The 27,824-nt window shown below is 50.6% G+C and overlaps 1 protein-coding gene across 4 annotated transcripts in view; it reads left to right on the top strand.

Annotated features, from left to right (window-relative positions):
• The window catches only part of TENM2 (teneurin transmembrane protein 2), a 1,161,672-nt gene extending 1,140,559 nt beyond the window's left edge, over window positions 1-21,113 (top strand). For all 4 annotated transcript variants that reach the window (XM_045551217.1, XM_045551218.1, XM_045551220.1 and 1 more), the window contains 4 exons: window positions 6,550-6,846; window positions 8,310-9,924; window positions 17,248-17,378; window positions 18,991-21,113. In XM_045551217.1, the coding sequence (XP_045407173.1) occupies window positions 6,550-6,846; window positions 8,310-9,924; window positions 17,248-17,378; window positions 18,991-19,752 (2,805 nt within the window). In that variant the 3' untranslated portion in view covers window positions 19,753-21,113. The remainder of the gene's footprint in view (window positions 1-6,549; window positions 6,847-8,309; window positions 9,925-17,247; window positions 17,379-18,990) is intronic.
• The last annotated feature ends 6,711 nt before the right edge of the window (window positions 21,114-27,824 follow it).

Here is a 27,824-nt window from a genome sequence, read left to right as displayed (position 1 = left end):
GGATAACAAGCACAGCCCCTTCAGGTCATCTGGGCTGAGTCTCCACACCACCTCCCTTCTCTGCCATCCCCTTCCCAAGGGACCATCTGCCTCCACTGGAATCCTCCCAGCACCGCCTGCAAACCGAAGTCCACCGCCTCGCTCAGCACCCAGGCTTTCAGTCGCTGACTCTGCGCGTGGAATATTCTTCCTGACTCTTCTGCAACCCTCTCCTGTCCAAGTCTCGCTCATACTTTCAGCCCCCACTGAGACAGCACTTTCTCTGGGAAAGTCCTTGTCACCCCCAATTCTGGTCCCGTGTCCCTCCTTCGTTCCCATGGTTTCTTCCCTATGTTTACTGTCATAACCACACTAATTTTTTTGTATTTCAATAGATCTAGGGGCTACAAATATTTTTTTGTTACATGGATGAATTGTATCACCCTGAAATCCGGGCTTTTACTGTACCCATCACCAACACGGTGTACACTGTACCAAATAGGTTGTACTAATGTTTTTAATTGTTGGCTCACCTGTCTTTATCCTCTCTGGCCTGTAAGTTCCACTAGGGCAGGGACCATACCAGTCTTGCTCTATCTTAAGTGCCGATCGCAGTAACAAGCACATAGTAGGTGCTCAGTAAATAATGAATGAATGAATGAATGAATGGGATTTTAAGTTGACGTCATGAAAATCCACTCCTTCCCACTTCTGTCTATTAATTCCAGATCCCGGGAGCCTTCCAGGGTGATTCTAATTCCTCTTTGGAATGAAGCCTTTCAGATATTTGAAGATCACAGATGTCCTAGTCATATTTTCTATTCTCGGTTTTCCACGTTAGAACTTTAGAACATCAAGAGTTGGCAGGATTCTTATACGCAGTCTAATTCGATCTCCTTATTCACAAATGTTCATCGAGCACCAAACACTTTCCAAAACAATAAAGACACTAAGAAAAATAAGATAAAGTCCCTACCCACCAGGAGCTCACAGGCCATTACAGATAAGGAAACCGAGGCAGGAATGGCAAAGGTATGGCTTTGGAATGACAAAGCTAATCCGTGTCAAAACTGCAACTCAAATTCAGGTCTTTCCACCTTCCCACCTTACCTCCATCCAAAACAGCAAGTCATCCAAAAATAACGTTTGCTTGGGGAATGCATTATTTAATGTATTTGCAGAGGCTTACCCTTCTAATGATGCATTATTTAAGCTAATATTAAATTTATAGCAAGTTGTTTTGTCTGCACAAGCACTGATCCCAATGTAGCATTGAGTCTTCTTGTATGGGAGCCGGGGAGAGCTGATTTTTAAATCCCAGAGGACTGACCCAGAAAGGAAATGAAGATGTCATCTAGGCCAGGTTTTTCCTCTGGGGAGGTATTAATAAATAACCAAACTCTCCGAGGCAGGCACTTCTGCTTTTATTTTATATTTTTTTTATTAGAAGTAAACGGATAGAGAAAGAGCATTTCTGCTTTTAAACATCGCCAGACATGAAGAATCCCATGACCTCCCTCGATAATCATTTTTAGGTTTCCCGTACTTGAAGCCAAGTGGGCAAAGGGTTCTTCTGCGTGTCTAACTGAAATCTCTCCTGCTGCGTTACAATTCCATTTCCTGGAGGGGATCCAGCCCTGTGTAATTTCCTCCCTCATGTTTCTCAAATCACCAGCTCCCGTCATCGCCCCTAGAGCTGAGTTGGAGTCACCGGTTATAGGCCCAGCAGGGCCATTTTGACAACAGCGTTTCCTTTTCTCCGGGTTTTTTACGAGCCTCCTTGTGACAGGCGTATGCTTGGTGAGATCAAAACATTCTGGGGGAAAATTCCACAGGGGGAAGCTACTTCCCAAAGTCTGCCCTCTGCAAAAATAAAAAATCATGCTAAATAGCTGAGTTTTATTAACTGGGGAAGCCAGGCTGAGGAAAATGCCCGATAATTAAAAATAATGGCCTCCTTACAAACACAAAATTGTATTAATTTAAAAATTGGTTTCTCTATCACTGAATTCCTACCGAGCCGACTGGGAAGGGAATTGTGCTGATCCTGGCGGTGAAAATAATTCAAAATAACTTTTATGTTCTCCAGGAAGCCTCCAGGTTAATTTAAATATTGCTAGACGGGTAATTTAATTTGGAATAAGAAAACAGTGTAGCTAAATTAAAGCTCCTACACCCTCCAAACTGGGGGGGGGGGGGGCAGGTGCCCACGAAGGGCCGAGCTTGCCTGTTGGAGCCTCCAGCAACCCCCACCCCACAGCCGAAGGTGCCTCCTCTTTATAAATGGTACCCTCCTCATTAAAGATGTTTGATTAGATGACACGGCTGGCCTGAACTCCTTGGCTCAACCTTCCAGTGAATTTATCAGATTTAATTATTAGAAGATTTGGGCATTTCAGTAGAAATTTCACATTTCAGAAGTTAACTCAAACCAGTGCTTTTGCACCAATCCCATTCCCAGGGACATGGTAAATTTGCAAGTAAAAAAACCCCCACCCCAAATTATCAGTGGCTAATGGTCAGCACCTGTTTGTGGCTAATGGTCAGCACCTGTTTGTTATTACTTCTTTTTTTTTTTTTTTTTTTTGAGACGGAGTCTTGCTCTGTTGCCCAGGCTAGAGTGAGTGCCGTGGTGTCAGCCTCGCTCACAGCAACCTCAAACTCCTGGGCTTAAGCGATCCTACTGCCTCAGCCTCCCGAGTAGCTGGGACTACAGGCATGTGCCACCATGCCTGGCTAATTTTTTCTATATATATTTTTAGTTGTCCATATAATTTCTTTCTATTTTTAGTAGAGACGGGGTCTCGCTCTTGCTCAGGCTGGTCTCAAACTCCTCAGCTCAAAGGATCCACCCGCCTCGGCCTCCCAGAGTGCTAGGACTACAGGCGTGAGCCACCGCGCCTGGCCCTGTTATTACTTCTTTATGGTTGGTGCACCTGGGCCGGAGCTGGGCCTCGTGAGCTCTCAGTAACAGCAGCGCACCCAAATGGTGACAGCCAGAGGTTGGGAACCCAACTTCTTTGCTTGCCAGTGTTTACTTCTTTCTGTAACCTTGGCACCCTCCCACAGTAATATAGTTGTTATAATGATAGTCGTGATTAAATATGTGATTTACGTGTTGGTCTTTGTTATATATACACACACATGTACATATATGCACACGTGGTTATAGATATGATTGACCTCTTGGTAAATACATATTTTGGTTGTATATGTTGATTTACGAGGGAGCTTAGGATAGGGCCTTATATCACATTGGTGGTATTTTAACCAAGAACACACATCGGAATCACCTGGGGAACTTTTAAGAAGCAACAAGCCCCCCTATTCCCGGAGGGGCTGATTCAGCAGGTGCGGAGGCCGCTCGGCAGCGAGACATTCCAGGTGGTTCAGGATTGCACACTTGATGGAGAGACCCTGGTCCGACACCCCTGGTCCCAGAGGCGGCACAGACTAGGGGTGAAGCCAGCGAGCCCTGGGCTGGGATCCGCTCTGCCCCTTACCATTCGTGTAACCTTGAGCAGGTCACTTTAACCTGTCTGCACCTCGGGTGTAAAGTGGGGATGGTAGCAGTGCTCACCTGAGAGTGGTGTTGTGTCATGGAGACAAAACAAGGGCTGACAACAACACCAAGCCCACTCAGGACACATTGCTGTTGCTGTCGTTGTTCGTCCTCGTATACCAGAGCAGGCACCAAAGCTGGTATTAGTGGAGACTTGATGGTCAATAATTAATAAATGCATCGGGGCCCCTGTGATATGAGCAAAGAGAAGCAAAAAGGAAAACAAGGGAAGGAAAGGGAAGGAGGAGGAAAGGAGAAGGATGGCGAGGGAAGGGGGAGTAAGCGGGCATAGTGGGAAGTGTGGGGACCCTGAAAATCCTTCCTTATTGTTGCCACATCCTTCATCCCACTAATAAAATGTAGGAGGGGTTTTGAACTGAAATTCTGAAACACATAAGTTTGAGAATCTTGGTGGCTGCCTGCAGATATCCCAAATGAAGCAACCCAGTAGGGCCGAGCTTCTGTTTCCAGAGGACATGATCTTTCCAACCCTTTCTGTGCTATGCTCCGAAAATGATGACTAATCCCCGGTGATTCAGCATTAACTTTTGGACCTGTTAAAAAATAATCCTACCACGCACCCTTTGCTTCTTGCCTTTTCTTCCCAATGGCTGCAAGTTTCTTGGTATGAATCTTCCACTTGAAGTTGGGTTTCCTTATAATCCCAAGAACTCAGCACCTCTATTCCTATCTCTGTGCTTTGATGCATTTGCTGTTCTAATTGTGCTATCACAATTGTTCTGTCCTCTTTTCTCTGGGATGACTCTACAGAAACAGCGGTGGTTTGGAGAATCTAGTAGTCCTGGGTTCAAATCCCACCCCTGCCACTCGTCTTGCTATGTGACCCCCTGTGAGCTCAATTGCCTTTAGGTAAAATAATTTCTACCTAGGTCATGAGAATTAAAATGAGATCAGACCTAGCATAGTATCTGTCAAAGTACCAGGGGCTTGTAGCCATTTAGAGTAGATTCAACTGCTTGTAACAGAGACAAGAAATGACAAGGACTTAAACAGGATATGGGCTTATTATTTTCTTATGACCTGAAAGAAGCCTAGAGGAAAGCAGTCCGTGGCTGTATGGATAAACATGGAAGATACCTAGGTCAACAGGGATCTAGACTCTTTTCCTGTGGTTAAGCAATCATCCTGGAGGTTTCCGTCCTTAGAGTGACCTCATATTCACAGGGTGAGTGCTGGAGCTCCAGCCATCATGTATACATTTCACTTAGGAAAAGGAGGAAAGCAGGATGAACAAAAGGTTGCCTACTTCTCACCTGAGTCAGCTTCCTTTAAGGATATTTCCCACAAGACCCAGCCAACAACTGCCAGTTACATCTTGGCCTCTCCTATCTCCAAAGGAGGCTGCAAAATATAGTTCTTTACCTGGACACCAAGCAGTCCCCCAGAATGCAGGTGTCTGTGGTATTAGAATTATTCCTGGGCTCCCCACAAAAGCTACAACGTGGAACCCTCGGGGTGTGGAAATACTTCCCGGTCCTTCAGCACTTGACACATTTCAGAGCATTGAATGAATATACAACACAGGAAGCAGTAAAGCTAATTCAATGTATAAGAGGCTAATTGGTTGAAGTCTGAATCAGACTTAAGTTCCAGATCAACCCTACTACTCCATTGTTGTGTGACCTTGAGCAAGTTATGTAACTTCTCTGTTTCAAGCTATTTCCTCATTTGTCAAATGATGTTTGTGAGCATCAACTCAAACAATGGATGCGAAGTGCCTAATACAATGCCCGTATGTATTACCTTCAGCATATATTAAAGTTATCATTACCATCATAATCATCATCATCATTATCATTTAGTGCTGTTAAATTATTAGGTTAAAGCGAAGAGATACAAGGCATCTCTGGAGTCTCTTCCTCCTGCCTGTTTACATCTTCCCCTGCCTTCAGCAGCCCCCCGGGGACGTCTGAGTGTGCAGTCAATTATGTTGTTAGAGTCTGGGCCGAGTCTGCCTCCTTCCATTCACTTCCGGCCGTCCAGCCAGGGCTGGCTGAGTCTCAGGGGTCCCTGTCCCTTGCCCCTAACCAGAGTCTAGTCTCTCAGCTCTGCCTTCTGGGACAGGCTTTCTTCTCTGATCAGATCAACTTCTAAACAAATATTGAATTACGTCTGATGTGCTCCACTATTCCTTTCAAATCTAAGTCAATCCGTTCTGCCCTTTGTTGGAACTCCCCCAGCCCTGCCGAAGTCTCCCCACTGATGGCTTGCGTTCTTGACAGCAGCAAGATCTTTCTCTAGATTTTAGAAGTAAAGAAGTTCACATAGAAATGAGCCTTCATATTCCCAGATCTTTGTAAAATAATGGATTTCTAAGCTCTCCTCTCCACCATTCTAGGTACCTTCACTTGAGACTTCATAAGAAATCATGGCCACTGTTCTTAAAGATCATTAGCTTCTCAGCTGATGATGTGCCAAAAAAGGGTGTTAACAGTGCAGATATACAAATTCTCTCACCCCCAGGGTGGCAGGACAGTCAAACCCCCAGAGTCCAGGACGATTGTATATGGCTGTATAATTTGTGCACTGCACAATTTTTCACCATTCACACTTTCTACAATGTGATGGCACCCTTTGTAATTGTGCAGTGCACAGCCTACCTAACTGCCCGTGGCAGCCATGCCCAAATGGATCATCTCCAACCGTCAGCAGCCTCATTTCTGTATTCTAACACACCATACAAATATTACCTTTTTTTTTATTTCAGCATATTACGGGGGTACAAATGTTTAAGTTACATATATTGCCTTTGTCCCACCCGAGTCAGAGCTTCAAGCGTGCCTGTCCCCCACAATATTACCTTTTTCTATGTGTGCCATGATATTAAGGAGTTCAGAAAGCACCACTGTAAAGCACTTCAGGGTTATTTCTTCTTCTTCCTCCAATGCATATTGATTTCCTGGCCATGCCAGCCACGCCCTCCACAGAAGCTCGAGCCAGCATGCCTGGGCGGTATCTTTCAAACAAAGCCCATTATGTTTTCCTAGGTCCATGGAAGAAATCTCTTGTCCATCGACTATGACCGGAATATTCGGACGGAAAAGATCTATGATGATCACCGCAAGTTCACCCTGAGGATAATTTATGACCAGGTGGGCCGCCCCTTCCTCTGGCTCCCCAGCAGCGGGCTGGCGGCCGTCAATGTCTCGTACTTCTTCAACGGGCGCCTGGCCGGCCTGCAGCGCGGGGCCATGAGCGAGAGGACAGACATTGACAAGCAAGGCCGGATCGTGTCCCGCATGTTCGCCGACGGGAAGGTGTGGAGCTACTCCTACCTCGACAAGGTGCGTGAACGTGCTGCCCTGTCGGCGGGGCTGTCGGCTGTCCCCGCTGCTCTGTGCAGACCTGCCCGAGCCACTTTGCCCTAAGACATTTTAACATCTTTACTCTGACTCTACGAGCCGCGCCCCCCCCCCCCCCATGCTCCTACCGGCACTGGGAGGAAGAAAATCCGAAGGGAAATGTTATTCATAGCTCAGCACTATTACCATTAAGAAGGGGGAAAAAAAACGCTAGACACTCAGTAATGGCAAAAAGGACGGATTGTCTGATTTTATGCCAGAAAAAGAAAAAAGCGCTGTTGAAGCGGACAGAATCATCCCACTGGCAGCGCGGCTAATCATTACTTAGGAATTGGAAATGCAGTGATTCATTTCTGCCTTGCCCTAAATTAAGCCATCAGGATAGGGAATTTTGCCTAAAACTCAAGCACACAGAGCAACACCCTCCTACTTGGCCTGTTGGCTGAAACAGCCCACAGAGTCTCTCTGCATAATTCCCTATGTCTGAAAGTGCCAAAATCAGGTCTCTGTGCTGGAGAAAGGTCAGGGTGGAATGGCAGTTAAAAAAGAAAAAAATAAAAGGTCCCTTTGGGCACATGTCCAGACTTTTGAAGGCTGCCCTGGCCATCTAGTCATTAGACAAGTTCTTGGTCAGCCTGGGCCTCTCACCTGCACTGCCCTCGGGCCAGACCCCTTCCTCCCTTTCTCACGCACTCATCACAGTGGGAGCTCGCAGGCAGCGCCGTCCCCCTTCTGCAAGAACACTGAATCCCGCACACTGCTCTCATTATGCCGTAAAATACTGGCATCTTTCAAACCAAGTCCATTATGTTGGGTTGACCAGGGGAGGCGGGACTCTCCCACTTGCCTCTAGTGGAGGCCATTTGTTTCTTTCCGAAGACTCAGTGATTCTGGGTTATTTCATCTTTGTGGTAGCTTTGAATGGAGGACGTGCTCTCTCTGTAGATATCGTCAGGGTGGCAAAAAACATAGTATGTGTGTCACACCTCTCGCCTGCCGGGCCAGCGGCAGTCATTTGTACCCAGTCTCAGGACTCCTTGTTACTGAGCCCGGAGGCAAACTCCGTGCCTCTCACATGAGCCCTCCAAGCACGGTCTTGATACTCAAAGCATGGTCGTAGCAACATCAGCATCGCCTAGGAGCTGGTTACAAATGCAGATGCTCAGGTCCTGCCCCAAACCTACTGAATCAGACTCTGCCTGTTTATAAGATCCCTGGGTATTCTGAAGCATATTAAAGTTTGGGAAGCTGTGATCTAGGCAACCACCATGATCCGTCAAAATTGGCAAGCCGGGGAAATAAATCTATTTAATCTCTGGCCTAAGCTTCCCATTCTTTGTGGCTTTCGAATTGACATTTGGTGGAATGGAATAAATTCTGTCCATCTGAGTGCTTGGTCCTTAAGAGACAACTCATGTGCTCCCCTCCCCCTTTCCTTTCTGCAGTCCATGGTCCTCCTGCTCCAGAGCCAGCGTCAGTATATATTTGAGTATGACTCCTCCGACCGTCTCCACGCTGTCACCATGCCCAGCGTCGCCCGGCACAGCATGTCCACACACACCTCCATCGGCTACATCCGCAACATCTACAATCCACCGGAAAGCAATGCTTCCGTCATCTTCGACTACAGCGACGACGGCCGCATCCTGAAGACGTCCTTTTTGGGCACCGGGCGCCAGGTGTTCTACAAGTATGGGAAACTCTCCAAGTTATCGGAGATCGTCTACGACAGTACCGCCGTCACCTTCGGGTACGATGAGACCACCGGTGTTTTGAAGATGGTCAACCTCCAAAGCGGGGGCTTCTCCTGCACCATCAGGTACCGGAAGATCGGGCCCCTGGTGGACAAGCAGATCTACAGGTTCTCCGAGGAAGGCATGGTCAACGCCAGGTTCGACTACACCTATCACGACAACAGCTTCCGGATCGCAAGCATCAAGCCCGTCATAAGCGAGACCCCCCTTCCCGTTGACCTCTACCGCTACGACGAGATTTCCGGCAAGGTGGAGCACTTTGGCAAGTTTGGAGTCATCTATTACGACATCAACCAGATCATCACCACTGCGGTGATGACCCTCAGCAAGCACTTTGACACCCACGGGCGGATCAAGGAAGTCCAGTATGAGATGTTCCGGTCGCTGATGTACTGGATGACGGTGCAGTACGACAGCATGGGCAGGGTGATCAAGAGGGAGCTGAAGCTGGGGCCCTACGCCAACACCACCAAGTACACCTATGACTATGACGGGGATGGCCAGCTCCAGAGCGTGGCCGTCAACGACCGGCCGACCTGGCGCTACAGCTACGACCTCAACGGGAACCTCCACTTACTGAACCCAGGCAACAACGTGCGCCTCATGCCCTTGCGCTATGACCTCCGGGATCGGATAACCAGACTCGGCGACGTGCAGTACAAAATCGACGACGATGGCTACCTGTGCCAGCGCGGGTCTGACATCTTCGAGTACAACTCCAAAGGCCTCCTGACGAGAGCCTACAACAAGGCCAGCGGCTGGAGCGTGCAGTACCGCTACGACGGCGTAGGACGGCGGGCCTCCTACAAGACCAACCTGGGCCACCACCTGCAGTACTTCTACTCTGACCTGCACAACCCAACCCGCGTCACCCACGTCTACAATCACTCCAATTCGGAGATCACCTCGCTGTACTACGACCTCCAGGGCCACCTCTTTGCCATGGAGAGCAGCAGCGGGGAGGAATACTATGTCGCCTCGGACAACACAGGGACTCCTCTGGCTGTGTTTAGCATCAACGGTCTCATGATCAAACAGCTGCAGTACACGGCCTATGGGGAGATTTATTTTGACTCCAACCCTGACTTCCAGATGGTCATCGGCTTCCACGGGGGACTCTACGACCCTCTGACCAAGCTGGTCCACTTCACCCAGCGTGACTATGACGTGCTGGCGGGACGGTGGACCTCTCCAGACTATACCATGTGGAAAAACGTGGGCAAGGAGCCGGCCCCCTTTAACCTGTATATGTTCAAGAGCAACAATCCCCTCAGCAATGAGCTGGATTTGAAGAATTACGTGACAGGTGAGGACGTGGCTGCCACACGTGGGCAGTGGTTCCCTGTGGGGTGGTTGTCCTGGCAGATTGTGGGGGACTTGGAAGGAAGGTCTGACATCTGATGATAGGAGAGTCCCAGGCGGCTGCCAAGCCCGGGCAGTGCAGCCGGCAGCTGTGCAGTGTCTAGAAAAGTGAGGGACATCAGTACAGAGCAGTCACGAGGGCCGTTTGAAGATGTCCTGACCACTTTCAAGTCCATTCAGTTGAAGTAGCTTTGTGAGAGCCCTCCCTACCCCAGCAGAGGAGAGCAGCCTAAGAAGTCCCCAAAATGGGGCTCTGGTGTCAGAAATACCTGGTTCAAATTCTCTCTTCTATTTATAAGCCAGAGGACCTTGGGCTAGTTGTCCAATCTCTCTAAGCTGCAGTTTCCTTCTCTGTGAAAAGGCACCGATAAAACCATCCCATAGAGCGACCGTGAGAAGTAAATGAACTTCTGTAGGCGAAGTCCAGTGCCTGGCGAGTAGAGCGTGGGTGTTCATGAAGGGGCATCTGCACATGTCACTGTCACTGCTAGCAGAGCAATGAGCTAGCATAGGTACTGAAATGACTGTGACCCAGTTTTTTACCTACAGAGGCTCACCTGGTGAGAGACGGATACAAATACCCAATGATAGTACAAAGCAGAATTAAGTCTGCTACCGCACAGGTGTCTGCACAGTTATTTATGCAGTGGGACCCCAGAACCATGCTAGATCCTGGGGATTCAGTGGTGAACAAGACACACACCCTTCTCTCAAGGGTGCGCGCATGTGTGTGTGTGTGTGTGTGTGTAGATTAATTCAGATTTGCAAGTTTTGACACAATGCAGAAGGGCCCGTGTGAAACTGGACCTGGCGATTTAATGGGATCTTGGTTGGCAGAAGGGGGCTCAAGCCTGAAGGAGGCTGTAAGCAAAAGCCAGAGGACAGCGGGACTTTGGAGAGGGGCATAGAGGAGGGGCCAAGGAGGGCAGATGGTCTGCTTCCCCATGATAAGTGAGAAATTGGTGAAATGAGGTTCCCTGTCCATCCATCCATCCATTCACCCATTTAACAAATATTTATAGAGTATCTAACACATACTGAATACTGGGGATTCTTGCAATGGGAAGCAAGATTTTCCATGTCCTCAGGAAAGTAAGCAAGGAAATCAGGATAGATAGATGATAGATTATAGACGAAAGGTAGATTGAGCCAAAGTGACCAGTCCCCAAACGGCCAACTTTCAGCAAGCGGGCCAGGGCCATCTCACCTGTCCATGCATTGTATAGAGGAGCAATAATGGGGACCCTAAGACCAAAGCCCCCCAAGTTCCAGAAACCTCACAGCTCTTGGCCACAGGCCAGCCACAGAGGCATCAACACTCTGCTGACCAAGGGTCACTTGTCCATCCTGCAAGGCAGGAGAGGAGGCAGCAGCTACCTGGAGGACAGTGCTGCCCTCGATGTGCCGTGCTGCAGAAATAAACAGGCAACCTTACAGATCAACTCGTGGCCATGGGATGCTTCATTAAAGAGCTCCAGACCTTCTGAAGTTGAACCCAGTGTCTGCACACGCAGAAGGAGCTGCTACCTTGCGAGCCCAGGAGCTATGGCCACGTTAACGAGGCTACCGTCTGCAAACCCTCCTCCCCTCCAGGGGGCCCTGCCAGGGCTTCCTCGCTTACCCCATGGGTTAGCGTGACTTTTGTCCCAGTTCACTGCAGTTTCAAATTAAAGTGCATCTCAGAAAAGCACACACACACATATAGTATCAGGTAATGATAAGTGAACTAAAGATAAATAAGGTAGGATAAGGGCTTATAGAGGCACGGGAAGTGTCTCCTTTATTTAAGGTGTTCATGAAGGCCTGTCTGAACAGGTGGCCGTGGGGCAGGGAGAGGAGACAGCATGAATGGGAGGCAGGCCATGCCTACCTTAGCCACAGGAGGGACTCCTGCTCCACGCCAATGTCCTTCCCAGAGCTTGGCTTGGCACTGGTTGCCTTAGGAATGAGTCAGCCAGAGGCAAGTAAAGAGAAACCTGCAGAGTGGGCTGAACAGACACCTACTGCTGCCAAGGCCCAAGCAAAGTCATCCACAGGGCACCGTCAACCTCACTGACCCCCAGCAGCTACTTTCCTGGTTCCCTGGAAAAAGCAAAATACACACAAACACACACACACACACACACACACACACACATATATTCATACAGGGTTTTCTGCATAGCAAGGTGGCTCCCTCCTTCCAATGCTTCATGGAGACTCCATAAATGGGAATCAAATCAAGTTGAACTACGTCCAACAAAATTGAATCCAGAAACCATCAGAAAGAGTCTGCCATAAAGGGCAGAGTCAGAGAAGCAGCGTGCACGGGTGGGTGTCCGCAGGCGCAGCTGAGGGCAGGGGCCCAGGGAGAGAAGGGGCCAAACCAGGCACCACCCACACCGGCTGCCCGTTCCGCACGTGGTGACCCTCGGGGAGTGGATCCGAGCGGAGAACACCGATTCATTCTCTGCTGTTCGCATGTTGGCTCATCTGTAAACCCCATCTAAATTAGTCTTAATTTGCCACTTAGGAGACTAGCAGAGTGGTTGAACTTGCTGCTCACAATTTAAGCAGAAGAGGTAATTAAGATGTAGTCGAGGGGAACGCAAAGAACAGAACCTTCTCTCTGCGGTATCCAAAAGAAGCGAAAGAATGGTGGCTGTTTGGAAACAGAGCCCTTTGCATGCAAGCGGCAGCCCTGCCGCGGGAGGAGGTTCTGTTTGCACCGACGAATGCGGAGACGAAGGGGAGCAGCCTGGGCACCTGGGCAGGAGCACAAGTGTAGCTGCCGGGCTGGGTGGAGAGAGCAAGAAGTGGTTCCTTCCCCACCCAGGGCTCCAGCGCAGCACCGTTTTCAACAATTATTGTTTAAGGTAATATATCGATGATTGACACGTCTGCGGTGAGAAGGCAGGAGAGGAAAGAGTGTACGAGAAAGACCGGGAAACAGGCTCCCTCCCAATACGCTGCGGCACCCTGGACTTTTCCAATTTTAGCATCCCAGGAAACGCCTCAGTCTTGGACACACCGGGACCTACACTCAGCCCAGACTCTGCCCTGTTCTCAGGCCAGTTCCCTCTGGTGTGAGAGCCTGGGTTCATCTCCAAACACCAATCCTGGCCTTGCTAATCTCTTGCTGTGTGACTTGGACAAACGGTTAACCTTTCTGAGCCGTAGTTTCTACATCTGCAAAATGGTGATAATACTGCGCTCACCTCGTGAGGCTGTGAAAATTAAATGATCACGACGTGTAAAGTGCCCAGCACGGAGTGAAGGCTACTAAATGCATTCGTTATTTGTAAGCAGCTATGGACTCGGAGGTTGGGAGTGTACAGATGAAGACTGAAAAGGGAATTCCTGGGGAATGTGGGGAGGGGTCTCCAGAGTCACCTTGAAATAGATTCAGACTCTGCTCTGAGTGGCTTTGCTTTAGCAAACCAGAAACCCCAGACAAAATTTGAGATAAGTGAACCTCCTAGACGTAGCCTGTGATAATGCGTATTTTTCCCCCATCTCCTCCTCCCTGGCCGCTCTCTGGGCTTACAAACCCCGGGCACACCTTAGCGTAAAGTCTGATTTCGTGGAGTTGAATTTCTCCGAGTGAGGAGGAAGGCACCACTCCTCCTCGAGTTATCCTCTTCTCATATTTACACTTCACACCTGAAGATGCTGTGCTTTCAGAAGGAGTCGCTGGGGAGGATAATCACACGCCGTGAAGAACGTGAGAACAGGGAGTAATGAGCTATTAGGCAGGGCCCCTCCCAGCTCCTGCCAAAGGACTCCCTCTGGCAGATTGTGTAGGGAGCCTGTCGCCTGGTGACAGCAATTACTGCAAAAGGAGGCGGGGGGGGGGGGGGGGGGGGGGCCTGGGAGCAGTTTCCAGAAGTGCCTTCTGCAGAATGGCGGAGAGGTCGGGCCACTTGAGTCAACATTCCAGAAGAGGTTGAGGCTCAGAAACCAGACTGTGTTAGAAACTTTAAAGAAGACGAGGAGGAAGAGGAGGGAGAGGAAAAGGAAGAAGAACAACAACAAGGACAAGGACAGAGCTATCACTGCTCGTGGGAGCGGCCATTAAAATTCTGGTTCTCACAGGCGGGGGGGTTCTTCAGGTCACCTTTGCCTTCCCACTGGAGGGTCCGGAGCTAGAGAGAGAGATTCCGAGGGGACAAGATGGTGACGGAGGGTCTTCTGAGGACAGGGATTTGCCTTGCTTTCCTGGGCGTGGCCCACATGACCCACACACCGCTGGCGGAAGACGGGACGGGACGGGTTTTTGTGATGCTCATGAAGTGTTAGATAACATGGAAACACAGATGGGGCAAGTCAGTCCCTTTTCAATGCTCTCTTAATTCTTCCAATTCAGTCAAGGAGAAAGTCTCCACTTGATGCTGGTGTGTGTTTAACACCTCATTAACACTTCTAATCTCCCTTTCAACAGAGAGAGCAGGTCTAAGTCTCCCTCAGTAGCAGGTAACAAAATCCTGCTCTGATTTAATTGCATGACTTTGTTTTCTTTGTTTAAATTTTACAGTTATTTTCTGTTTACAGCAAGTGAGCCTGCTTTGCCATTTATGGCAGTGATATAAAGTTTCTTTTTTAAAATGGATTTACCCAAATGGAAAAGGCAAATTTATTATTCTCTTAATCCGTGGGTAAATAATAGTACAGGTGATACCTGGATATGTCCCCAAAAAGAAAAATGATCATGGGAGACCGTGAATACCCAAATTTGGGAAACGAATGCTCTGTAACACCGAGCACCCAGCTGGCACATAGTAGGTGTTCTGGTCACTGCTGGATGACTAGGCTTCTCTCGGCTTGGTACTGACACACTTTTTAAGGTAATTTCAAACCTGCGTTCTTAAATGACTCTTCAGTGGGCTATGGCTAACGTGTGTAGATGCCAAGTCATTCAAGGAACTAGTCTGTGCCCAGCAAAGATGGATGGACCATGAATCCCAGATTCCTCCTCATTAGAGAGAGGGTTCTTACCTACCTATATGTTTGGTAGCAAAGTCAACATGAAATCCTTCACACCAGTCCCAGGGCAGGAGGTGGTTATATGCTCACTTTTCAGAGTGTGTTCTCAGGCGAGTACAGGTGGATCCTCTGCCACACGGATAGGAGTCAGGGTAGGTTTGCCACGTATGTTCAGTGTTCGGTCATTCATTCATTCATTCATTCTAAAGATTCTCATGGAGCACCTATTTTGTGCCAATGCATTGTTGTAGGCCCTGGGGGGACATCAGTGAAGAAAACAGGTTTTTAAACTCCCTGACCTGGTGGGAGTTTCCCTTCGGAGTGGGGGAGACAGACTGTAAACCATAGTGGAGGAAGAGAAAGTGGGTGTTGGCGGTTTTAGGAAATAGAAAGAAATAAAATGTTCCAGGAGAATGAGAGAATGACTGAACGGAGTAAAGGCACGTGGCTGAGATGAGCGGGCGGCAGGAGGGCAGGCCTGCGCTCTGTGGTCAGGAATGCAAAGTGACACCAGGCAGCTCGGTCATGTTTTTTTTCCCCAACCGCATTCAGCTGCACAGGCGCAAACCTGTAGCAGGCAAAGACTTGGAGTCGACCTGTATGGTGATTCCACTGAGGAAGGTGACGAAATGAAAAAGGGGCAGGGGGGGTCTCAGAAGGTACCCAAGGGAATGGTGCCAAGGACTGGCCATGGTGCAGTCCTCGCTAGGTAAGAAGAAGAGAAGAGAAGCCAGGATGCTGAGAGTCAAGGAAAAGGAGTTTAGGGTGGACAGAAGGTGTGTGGGGAGGGGCATTAAGGGATCATGGGTGTCAAGTCATTAGAAAAAGTTGAGGCAGGGGTCCGAGGGGGGGCGTGCGTGGGACTGAGGTGATGAAGGGATCAGAATGATCGGTGATGACAAGGTCCAGGGCGTGGGCACGAGTGAGAGGGGCAGACCGTCAGTGAGGAGGGGCCAAGGGACCAAGAGGCCAGGATGGCAGGAGCATCAGCTGCTGTGGAATGTAGTCACTAAGCATTGACTCGGGAACAGGGAGGGAGGGGACCACAGTGCAGCAGAAACTGAAATCTTCAAGAAACGCAGGGGAGTGGCCAAGGGTCAGTGGCGACTGCAACAAGGAGCACTTGTCCCTCCAGGTCCAGTGACTGTAGGAGACTAAGCAGGGAGACCAGTGTTCTTGGGGACAGAGAGCTTCAGTGAGAGCCAACGAGGAAAGGAACCATTAGAGGAGATACTGAAGTCACTAGGAGTGTGTCTTCTGGTGACAAATGTGAATTCCAGAGGGCCCAAGGGAAGTATTTGAGGGGGCTGGCGAGGGGTGGGGACAGGGCAGGAAAGGGAGTGGAACACAGGGTGTCAGGCATGATCTTGGGATGCCCGTCATAAACAGAAACAAAGACACAATGAGGTTAGTCCTGGGGGACTCTGGGCCCACGGTGGTGATGTCAGTGTTTCGAGGGACGGCCGTCTAGGGCTCCCTGTTGGTCACTGAGCAAGGAGTCTTATTCTGAGAACCTGGACCATTCTGCGAAGGGCAGGACGCTTGGGGCAGGTGGTATAATTCCCAATGCAAGGACTTGACCCTGAACTCCGGGAGGGCATCTCACTCGGAGCATGCCGTGCCCTCTCTGAGCCCCTCCCCGCAGAGTACGAAGCCTGGGGACCCGGGTCGGAGGACTCTGTGCGTTCCGCCTGCGTGCAGCTTGTGGAAAGCCCTTTCCACGGTGAGCCAGCCTCAGTACAGCTCCCCATATGCCCTGCGTAGTGACAATCGTCCTCACTTATCCCTCCAGTCAGTCTCTGTATCTTCTAGCTTCTAACACATCACCTGGTCCATAACAGATGCTCCTTAAATACTTGCCAAATGAAAAAGTTTGTATTTATTGAACAATCCATGTTCCAGGCACTCTGAGAAGCTCTTTACATGGATTTTCTCCTTTGATCCTCACAACGACCCAAGGAGACTGGTACAGTGATTATCCCAGTTCATATCTGAGGAACCTGAGGCTCAGAGAGGGGCAGGAAACTTGCCGAAGGTCACACAGCCATATTGCATCTTACTCCAGCACGGGTCTTGTTACTCTCTGCATGGTGGTTATCAAATGGCCATGTCTAGAAGGACTTCCTAGAACCCATGGAAAAAAAGCTCTGGGTCTGGACCCGGGAGACATTCACAAGCTCTTGTCTCCCTCTCCTGTTGGACCCCATGCCCAACCACCCATTTGATTTTTGTTCTCTCTGCAAGATCCACTGCTGCTTTCTATCCGTCATGATTTCAGAAATCTTTATTTTTGTTTCCACCATAGATGTGAAAAGCTGGCTTGTGATGTTTGGATTTCAGCTTAGCAACATCCATTCCTGGCTTCCCAAGAGCCAAAATGTATTTCGTGCCTCCTCCTATGAACTGTCGGAGAGTCAAGCGAGTGAGAATGGACAGGTAAGCAGAGGTTTCCTGCCAAGAATCCAAATCGTTGCCATCGTTCCCGTTTGTACACAGACCTGCCTGGGAGCCAGGGGCCATGCCAGTCGAGGAAAACACTGGAGCTGGGTATAAAAGGTGCAGGAAACATTGAGACTTCCCAGGAAAAGCGAATGACAGTGCTGTCACCTGTCTGGCACAGCACGTATTTCTTCTCAACCTCAATTATTACCTTAATTGTGGTATCATTATCTGTTCAGCATATACCCTTGAGTCGCTCCTTGATTAACAACAGCACAGAGAAATCTAGCAACAACCTACCATCTGCACTGCCTATAAGATCATAACCCTTTTGCCTTTTATGGGACGTAATAAAACCGTGGTTTGCAGTTTCTGTCCCATTAAAGAACATTTTTATGCCCCACATAAAACCTCAGTGCTTTATGGCCCAAACGTATACAGATTGAGTTTTCAGAACATAATTTGTGCTTGGGTCTTTCTGTGATGACCGAGGGGTGGTCAGTTTCAGTCTGGGTGCAGCCGAGACCTCTGTGACAACGGGGTGGCAGGGGCGGGCGTCAGCGTTCGGATAACCCCGCTGCAGCACCGGTGTTCAGCGCTGTCTGAAAGGTCTCAGCTGCTCTGAATAATTGTCCAGATTGTCAAACTATAGAGAGGCAAGGAGGAGCTGCTGGGTAATTGAGAACGACGTTCTCTCGGTCCTGCCCCTTGGGGACCACTCAGAGGCTGAATAGCCGTCATTCCCCTCATTTATCTAAGTGCCGTTCCCGCCCCGACACAGCCTCTCCCATTATCCCAGCCTGTCCCCCAACCGCCAATTGAGACAAGTTGTAATTTGCGAGTAGAAAACTCAAGGCCAAGGAGATAATGGCGATTTCATCCCTCCGCAGAGCCAGGGCTAGGATCCAAAGCCACTGACTCGAAGCCGGGACATATTCCCTCTGGCCCTCAGAGCCCGAATCTCTTGGCCACCTTGTGCTTCTCCAACACTAATAGGCACACAGGGCACCTGGGGTATCCTGTTAACATGCAGCTTCTGACTCAGGGATTCTGGAATGGGGCCTGAGATCCTGCTTTTCAAACAGGGCGGATCCTGGTGGGTCATTTCCTGCTGGCCACACTTTGAGTAGCAAGGTCTTAGCCCAAGGACGTTAATGAATATCCAGGTCACTGGCCTCAGAGAAGCCTAGGTTACAGAGGTGATGTTCACAGCTGTTCAAACAAACATCCTGCCCTCCAGACCAGGACATTCCTGGGTCTGAAGGGTGCAAGGCAGCTGCCAAAGCCTCAGAGCACCAAGTGACACTGTTCTCCGACAATGGCAAGACGTGGTAAGTTCATAGGCCAGAGTGCCCGCACCAGCAAGGTGGCGAGCCTCTCTCACTTTTTAGTTAGTGGCACAGTTACAAGGTGGACAGGCCACACCATCGAAGCACTGGTCACCAGCCAGCCGTCCATAGTTCCGAAAGGTAAGCCTCTATGAGCTCAGGTCCGTACGGACCCAGCGCTAGTTCTTGCCGGGGAGTTGCAAGCAATTCTCTGTCTTGCTCTTTTCGAAGGCACTGCCCAGCCCATCCTCTCAGCCTTCTCTGTTTTCTTATGCCCACAGCTGATCACAGGAGTCCAACAGACAACAGAGAGACACAATCAGGCCTTCATGGCGCTGGAAGGGCAGGTCATCTCTAAAAAGCTCCACGCCAGCATCCGGGAGAAAGCAGGCCACTGGTTCGCCACCACCACGCCCATCATCGGCAAAGGCATCATGTTCGCCATCAAAGAAGGGCGGGTGACCACGGGCGTGTCCAGCATCGCCAGCGAGGACAGCCGCAAGGTGGCATCTGTGCTGAACAACGCCTACTACCTGGACAAGATGCACTACAGCATCGAGGGCAGGGACACGCACTACTTTGTGAAGATCGGCGCGGCCGACGGTGACCTGGTCACGCTGGGCACCACCATCGGCCGCAAGGTGCTGGAGAGCGGGGTGAACGTGACCGTGTCGCAGCCCACGCTGCTGGTCAACGGCAGGACTCGAAGGTTCACGAACATTGAGTTCCAGTACTCCACGCTGCTTCTCAGCATCCGCTACGGCCTCACCCCCGACACCCTGGACGAAGAGAAGGCGCGAGTCCTGGACCAGGCGCGGCAGAGGGCCCTGGGCACCGCCTGGGCCAAGGAGCAGCAGAAAGCCAGGGACGGGAGAGAGGGCAGCCGCCTGTGGACTGAGGGCGAGAAGCAGCAGCTTCTGAGCAGCGGGCGCGTGCAAGGGTACGAGGGCTATTACGTGCTGCCCGTGGAGCAGTACCCAGAGCTCGCAGACAGTAGCAGCAACATCCAGTTCTTAAGACAGAATGAGATGGGCAAGAGGTAACAAAATCATCTGCTGCCATCCCTCGTCTGGATGGCTCAGCAGGCGTAACTGTTCTCTCCTCTCCTAAGGAGATGACGATCTAACAGGGCCACTGCGGCTGGGCTGCTTTAGGTACCAAGTGGCAAGACAGCTCACATTTTTTGAGTTCAAATGCTACTGTCCAAGCGCAAAGTCCCACATCCTGAAGTAGACTAAAGCCCGGCTGAGAATTCGGAGGAAAACAAAACAAACGAATGAATGAACAAACACACGACACGTTCCAAGTTCCCCTAAACTATGACCCGCTTGTTCTGGGTCTGCTACGCAGAAAAGAGACGCGAAGTGTCCGAGAGGAACAAAAGAACAAAAAACAAAAAGCAAACAAGAAAATAAAACAAACACACACAGGACCGAAAAACAAAGCGATGAAGACAGACGAGAAGGCCTCATATCCAATTACCTCACTCATTCACACGTGAGCGACCTGCAGACATCCGCGAGGGCCGGCGTCACCAGACCAGCTGAGGACAGCGATTCAGACTGTGCTCGTTGGACAAATACTTTAGACGTTTTCGTTTAAGCAAATACAGGTGCATTTAAAACACGACTTTGGGGGTGATTTGTGTGTAGCACCTGGGTGGGGGGGGATAAACGTGGAGGAGTGAGCACTGGAAATACTTTTTAAAGAAAAAAAAAAAAAACCCAAGAGGAAAAAAAAGAAATTCTTTTCAAAAATCAAAACGAAATAATACCATCCAGCACTTAACTCTCAGGTCCCAACTAAGTCTGGCCTGAGCTGATTTATTTGAGCGCAGAGTGTAAAATTTAATTCAAAAGGGTGGCTATAATCACTACAGATAAATTTCATACTCTTTTGTCTTTGGAGATTCCATTGTGGACAGTTATACGCAGTTACAGGGTGTAGTCTGTTTAGATTCCGTAGTCCGTGGGTATCAGTCGCGGTAGAGGTGCAGCATCGTGACACTCTTTTGCTAACAGGTACCACTTCCGATCACCCTGTACATACATAAGCCGCAAGGCACAATCACTGTTTCAGATTTAAAATTATTAGTGTGTTTGTTTGGTCCAGAAACTGAGACAATCACATGACAGTCACCACGAGGAGAGAAAATTAAAAAAATAAAATAAAATAAAAACAAAAAAATTTAAAAAATTTAAAAAACAAACACAAAACAAAAAAAAAGTCTAATAAGAACTTTGGTACAGGAACTTTTTTGTAATATACATGTATGAATTGTTCATCGAGTTTTTATATTAATTTTAATTTGCTGCTAAGCAAAGACTAGGGACAGGCAAAGATAATTTATGGCAAAGTGTTTAAATCGTTTATACATAAATAAAGTCTCTAAAACTCCTGTGGACACTGGTGTTCTGTGGAAGTGCTTTGAGGTGAGGAAGAGGCAGGTCCTGCCGGAGAAAAGGGGGAGCTGCCCGGACGCGCAGAGCCCGGGCTGGTGTTTGGAACATTTGAAGGAGCATCTCAGTGCTCCTCGAAGGGCTCTAATAATCCCAGACCCCGCTCTGCCTGAATGTGCAGCCTCCTCTCTGCACGGGGCAGAGGTGGAGAGCAGAGTCTGGGCCTGGTGCAGGTGGACAGTGAGGACCCCCAGGCCCACCCCATGTGTGGGTGGGTCTCTCCGGCCCTCCGGGGACATTCAGACTCCTCCCTGCCGCCACATTCTAGTTCCAGCAGGAAAGGAAGGGAGCACGCTGACTTCAGGCTCTTGTGTGTGTGTGTGTGTGTGTGTGTGTGTGTGTGTGTGTGTGTGTGTTCATATTCTCTTCCAGACTAGATCACTTTCCCCCACATCTTGCACACTTGGGACAACCCAGTAAGAAAAGCACTGTGGGTCTGGATGAATTTTTGCTTTACATCACACCCTACAGTTGGAATAATAATATGGTCATTAATTGCTAATATTTATTGGTGCTTAGTTGGTGCTAGGCACAGTGCTGAGTGCGTGCAATATTTTCACCGAATCCTCAGCTTTCATTCATTTATTGCACAACATTTTATTGAGAGCTGGCCTCATCCCAGGCCCGGGCTGAACTGTGGGGGTGAGAGGTGAGTAGACACGAACGTCAACCCTGGCTGTGTGACACTCACGGGCAGGAGAGTGGACAGACACCAGGCAAAGAATGACACTGAGAAGTGAACCCGGCAGGGGTTTTACGTGCCAAGAAGGATAGATTTATAAAGCGATGAAGCACATGACTGGAGACATGACGCAGATGGAGGATGCCACAGAAGTTGCTGAGGTCTGAGAGTGAAGTGGGATTGGGCAGGTGACGAGAACGAGACGCATCCCAGACCCAGGAGCTGCAGTGCCAAGGAACCCCCGGGAGGAGGGGAGCCAGGGCGAGGAGATGGAAGACGGTTGGTTAGGGGGACACAGAGAGGCTGGCAGGGCTCAGAAGACAGGTCAGAGATTTGATTTCCTTCTTTAACATTCAAAGCAACAGGAAGCCATGAGTTTTCATTTCAATAGTCCACTGTGGCTCAGGGATGAGGATGGTTGCTCTGATTAAATGAGATCGTACCTGTATCATTGACACACGGTAAGTACTCAATCAATGTTCATTTTTATTATTTTTAAATCTGTGTTCCAAAGACACATTTGCAAAAAGTGGAAATTGAGGCATTACCCATTCATCACAGGGGGAGAGATTCCTATGCAGGGGCTGGGGAAGATGGAGGAAGAACCTTCCCTCAAATCCCACCTCCCCAGGGATGGTCTCTGCCGCCTCCGTGTTACCTGAACAAGTGTTCTCAGGGTGCGACCCTTGTTCCTGGTTCAAGGGCTTTTCAGAAAGGGTTGAGGGTCTCAGCCACATGAAGACCGGCCATCTGAGCAGGGGACATTCATTTGGGCATTCTATGTTCATAGTCCCCGAGCTCAACTTTGTCTCCAGCACTGTCAAAAACTGGGAATACAGAGATAAATGAAACGGGGTCAAACATCTCAAGTTCTAAGGTGTGAGACAAACGCACAAGCCGGTCAAGGGTACACAGTGGGGTCACAGCGGGCACTGGGTGCCGAGCAAACACGTGCCCTCTCCGTGAGCATCTGAGCTGGCACCGACAGGGAAGAGAACGCCAGGGAGACAAGGTGGGAGAGGGCGCTGTGGCCTCAGAGCGGAGCAGGTGCCACAGGAGCGAGAAGAAATACAGGCGGAGGCTGACTGGGGAGAAGTTCAGCGAGCCGGAGCAGGTGGAGCACGCCCTGGAGTATTAGGGCCACCTGGGGGGCTCTCAAGACACGGGCTCCAGGCCAATTAAATCCGGATCTCTGGGAGAGCGGTCTGATGCCTTAGGTGTTAAAGCTCCGGGGTGATTTCCCGTGCAGCCAGCCCTGGAGCTCAGCGGGAGGAGATGAGGCCTGTGGGGGAAATCGAGGCAGGAATGAGCAGCAGGCTAGGGAGCTGGGCGTCCCCCTGAGAGGCTATGAGGAACCTAAGTGGGGTCTTGTACCTGGGGGCAAACGCGTGGGGATTTTTTGGTTAGCAAAGCAGAAAGAGAAGGGGGCACAAAGGCCAGCCAAAGGGCCTGAGCTGAGGCTGCGACCGTGAGAACGGGGAGCTGCTCAGACAGGATCTGGGAAGTGAGGACGAGGTCCTGCCGCTTCTCCAGAGTTGAGACAGTGTCTACACAGCATGGAGCAGCAAGGGCAGCGTCCCGGCCAAGATGCTGCGGGGGCCTCGCTCCAGCTCGTGAGCCAGCAGCCCTCCCCTCCCACCACCGCCCCGGTGAAACCCATCGAGGGAGGAGGGTTTAAGGAGAAGTCTCACCTGGGCTCACTTCAGGGATCCTCGGACCCGCCCAAGCGGAAACCTTCCAGGCAAGTTCCGATCCACCACGCCCAAGCCCCACCTTCCATCTGCTCCCCAGCCTCCTCGCATATTCCTTCTCTTTCTGGTGGCACCTGCTCCTCTCTCAGGCCAGAGCGCCCTCTCCCACCTTGTCCCCCTGGCGTTCTCTTCCCTGTCGGGCCAACTCGGATGCTCACGGAGGGAGCACGTGTTTGCTCGGCACTCAGTGCCAGCTGGGACCCCACTGTGTCCCCATGACTGGCTTGTGAGTTTGTCTCACACCTTAGACCCTCCGAGGCAGCGGGGCAGCCTTGCAGCACCGCCCAGCCCCAGCACCCCCCGCCGGCACGCTGGCTGCTGGGCGGCGCTCCCAAAGCAGGGCTGCACGGGCTGCTGCACCAAGTCCCCCGCCCAGCCATCGGCTCCTCCTGGCAAACGTTGGGTTTGCCATTTGGCCACAAGGTGGCAGCCTTTCCCATACAATCTTCCCGGAGCGGCGCCGGCGCCGGGGAGCACCCCGGGCCCAGGGAGGCGCCCCCGGAAAGAGGCCCCTGGAACTGGTTCCAGGAAACAAGATTCCGAAGATCAGCCAGGGGACCAGCCAGACTGGATTGTGAGCCTGAGCTTCCCAGGTAAAGTTCCACCCAGACCTTCACCTTCCTGAGCCTCTCTTGCCTTTTGTAAAATAGGAATAAAAATACCTACTGTATAGAATTTGGAAAGACTAAGAAAATAATATATGTAAAGTGTTTGGCAAGTGCCCAGCACTGAAAAATTGCATATTAAATGGTAAGCTATTACTAAAGGGAAATAGTGGAATATTTTTGGGTTATGGTCTTTGGAGTAAAAAAAAAGAAATCAGACAAAAAGAAACCTTCGCTTAATCCTAACTACTCCCCTTTCTAGCTTAGCCTGGGCTCTCTCACCTCTGAAGCTTCCATGTCCTCCCCTGTGAAATGGATGTGATAATGCCGTCTTGCAGGGGCGCTGAAATAAACACTCAGCCTGCCTCGAGGGAATGGCTGTTGATCCACCATTATTGTTATTCTCGGCCTTCAGCGAGAACTAACGATGGGCCCCTGCCCCAGACTTCCCCTGGACACAGCCTTGTCTGGACGCTGGACCTGGTAAGGTGTAAAGAGCTGCATTCCCGGGCCCCAGACTTCCCCTGGACACAGCCTTGTCTGGACGCTGGACCTGGTAAGGTGTAAAGAGCTGCATTCCCACCGGCACCCTCCCACCGCCCAAGCTGCACACAGCCCTGGGGCCTTGCTCTCCGGAAAGCAATGCCTACACCCGCTCACGGACAGCCTGCCAGGGGCCATCCCCCAAGAGGTGATCCCCACCCCTTCCAATGCCTCTCCTCTCTGGTCCCCTCCTCCTCCCCAGCCCAATCCCAGGGGCAGTAAGAGGGATCTTCTTACACTTTCACATTCATAAAACCCCTTTGCCCAAGTTAATCTTATTTGAACTTCCCAACCACTCGGTGAGATGGTCAAAAGCAGGTGCGAAAACTGAGGCTTAGAGAGGTCACGTCACAGATCAAGTCACACAACAGAGCAGGCACCTCCTAGTGGCTGGAAATTCTACTATTTCGTTATTTCCGTTCCCAGGCCACTCCCTCCACAACCCCTTATCTCAGTCTCATCTCAGCCGAATGCATGCAGATTTTATTCTACGGCAGGAGCCATTGGCCAAAAGGAATCTGCCCATTGGCGTGGGTGTTTTGTGAACAGCTATCATGTGGGAGGCTGGAGCGGAGAGGAAGTAGAGGCCAACACAGGCTGGCCTCTGCCCCCAAGGCCATCACTGTATTAATCAGAGACCCTGCAGGGTTAAGTGACAGAACCCCAGCTCAAAGCAAAAACCAGGAACTCCACAGGCATGACTGACTTCAGACATAGATCCTGGGGCTCAAAGGGTGTCCCCAAGGGGCTGTCTTTCTTCCACTTTTCAGTTCTGCTTCCCTGGGATGTGGCCTTATTTTCAGATAGGTTTACTCCATGTGTGGGAAAGATGGTCACTATCGGCCCCAAACCTACGTCCCTGCACCACCCATGGGACCGACAGAGTGACCCTCCCTCTACCACACAGAAGACATGAACTGGCCCAAACTCCTGAAGATCTTCCAGAGCTATAAAGAGTGTCCAGGGGGTGGTTCCCCCAGGGAAGAAAACTGCCTAGACAAAAACATGTTGGCCGCCATTATTGGCTGCAATCATGCATGTGTCCGTTCTGCCCAAACAGTGCCTGACACGTCTTAGGTGCTCAGTAGACAAAGCCAGGAGCTGGGGATACAAGGATGAATGAAACTCAGCCCTCCAGAGGAGCCAGTGGAGAACGTCAACAAGCGAATAAGTAATCCCATACGGAGCGCTAGGAAGAGAGGTGAGAGAGCAGGATGGGAAGGGGGGCGGTGAAGGCAAGCGAGGTTAGTTCTGCTTCGGTGGGGATTTGGTAGAAAGGACCTGGACAGGTGCACAAATAGTCCGTTGGGGGGGATCTGGATTGAACCTGAACAGCCAAAAAGGCACCCAGCCTCTCAGGGCTTTCCACCAAGGTTCTTGCCCACCCACCCTGAGGACGCTATGACCCTCCCCTTCCTCTGGGAAGGCAGGAAGACCCCAGCCAACCCCAGCCTGTCCTCTGGGCTGGAAGTCCCCTGCTCCCTCCCTCCCACACGTGGGGAGCAGGACTTCCCTTCACTGTCTGCAGAGGTTGTTCTGCCCACTGGGCCATCCTGTGTTGCAGTACGGGGTTTCTCAATCTCGGACATTTGGACCAGGGGACTCTGTTGTGGGGGCTGTCGTGTGCATCGTAGGACGCTTAACAGCATCCCTGGCCTCTACCCATTAGATGCCAGTAGCACCCACCCCACACCCCACCCCTGCCTAGGTGTGACAACCGCTCAGACATTGCCAAATGTCCTTTTGGAAGGTAAAACCGCGCCCAGTCCAGAGCCGCTGCTCCAGTGCATTCTCTCCCTACCCCCTGCTTCCTCATTCCTCCCCTCCTCTCCTCTGGCTAGCCAGGCTCCTCCATACGGAGGCATCTATCACTGCTTGCCTATGTTGACCCAAGCAACGCTCCCCAAGCCAGGGGTTCTAGAATGTTAAACGGAGGTCGAGCAATCCAAATGAGAAAATGACAAGTGGAGAGGAGCCAGGGCCTTCTAAGCACCTTCCCTCGGGACTGGAGGAGGGATGCTAGGGCCTGAGATGACAAAGCAACATTTTATTTCCTCCTTCCTGTCCTGTCCGTATGCCAGGGGTCACATATAGCCCTTGGAAACAGAGTATCTTGATGGTAACTAGTGACTCCTACGTAATACTCTCTAGGCAGCCGCTGGGGATGCAGTTGGGGAACAGAACTCTATAGCATCTCTGGAGAGAGTATGAGTTGATGTCCATCAGCCCCCGACTGGTTAGGCTTCAAGGCACTGCTTGGAGGAGGTGGTGTTGTCAGGAGCACAAAGCTGCCAGGCTGTCTTCCCTCCTTCCTTCCTTCACGGCTGAAACCCCCACGCGTTGACTGTGTCGGGGTTCTCGTAGCGCATGAGGTATGCTGGACATCCTGAGGCCAATGCCACAGGGGTGTGGAGAGAGAGCACAGGCCAGGAAAAGGTGTAGCCTACGGAGGGAGCCTAGGAATGTGCTGCAGACTGGGTTCTGTGGGGCATAAATGCACAGGGTCTGCAGCAGGTGAGACGTCCTGCAGGTGCAGGTAGAATTGAATATACAGCATGTGTTTGCCCGTGCGTAGGGAAGCAGGTGGTGTATGCCCAGGTAAGTACTGGTTTGCAAGCATACACACACACACACACACACACACACACACACGCACACGCACAATTCACAGCATGGGCTACCTGGACGAAAAACGTGTGTGTATGTGTAACGCATTGCAAGTGCCAAGGGTAATGTATAGCGCGGCTTCAAGGAGTTGCATGTGGTGCAAAGACACTAGGTGTCACTGAAGGTGTAACACAGACTAGGAGGAGCAGAGACATACCCCGGGGCAGGGGCAGTGTGTGGTGTGTGATTAGAGGAAATGCGGGAACAATGGAACATGCAGAGGATGTGTGTACAGGACCTGCAGCAAATACTGCAGCAAGTGCTGAGTGGAGGTTTCTGCCACTGTCACCATTCACACACGGGTCTCTCTCTGCCAAAAAGAGACAGGAAGTTAGGGCACAGTAACACTTAGCATGTGATAGCACACCGTGTCTTAGTTCATTGTCTGCTGCTATAACAGAATACCAC

The sequence above is a fragment of the Lemur catta genome, chromosome 5 (assembly GCF_020740605.2).
Source record: "Lemur catta isolate mLemCat1 chromosome 5, mLemCat1.pri, whole genome shotgun sequence".
Taxonomy (NCBI): Eukaryota; Metazoa; Chordata; class Mammalia; order Primates; family Lemuridae; genus Lemur; species Lemur catta.
Note: the sequence above shows the minus strand (reverse complement) of the source record. Positions and strands in the feature narration are given on the sequence as shown.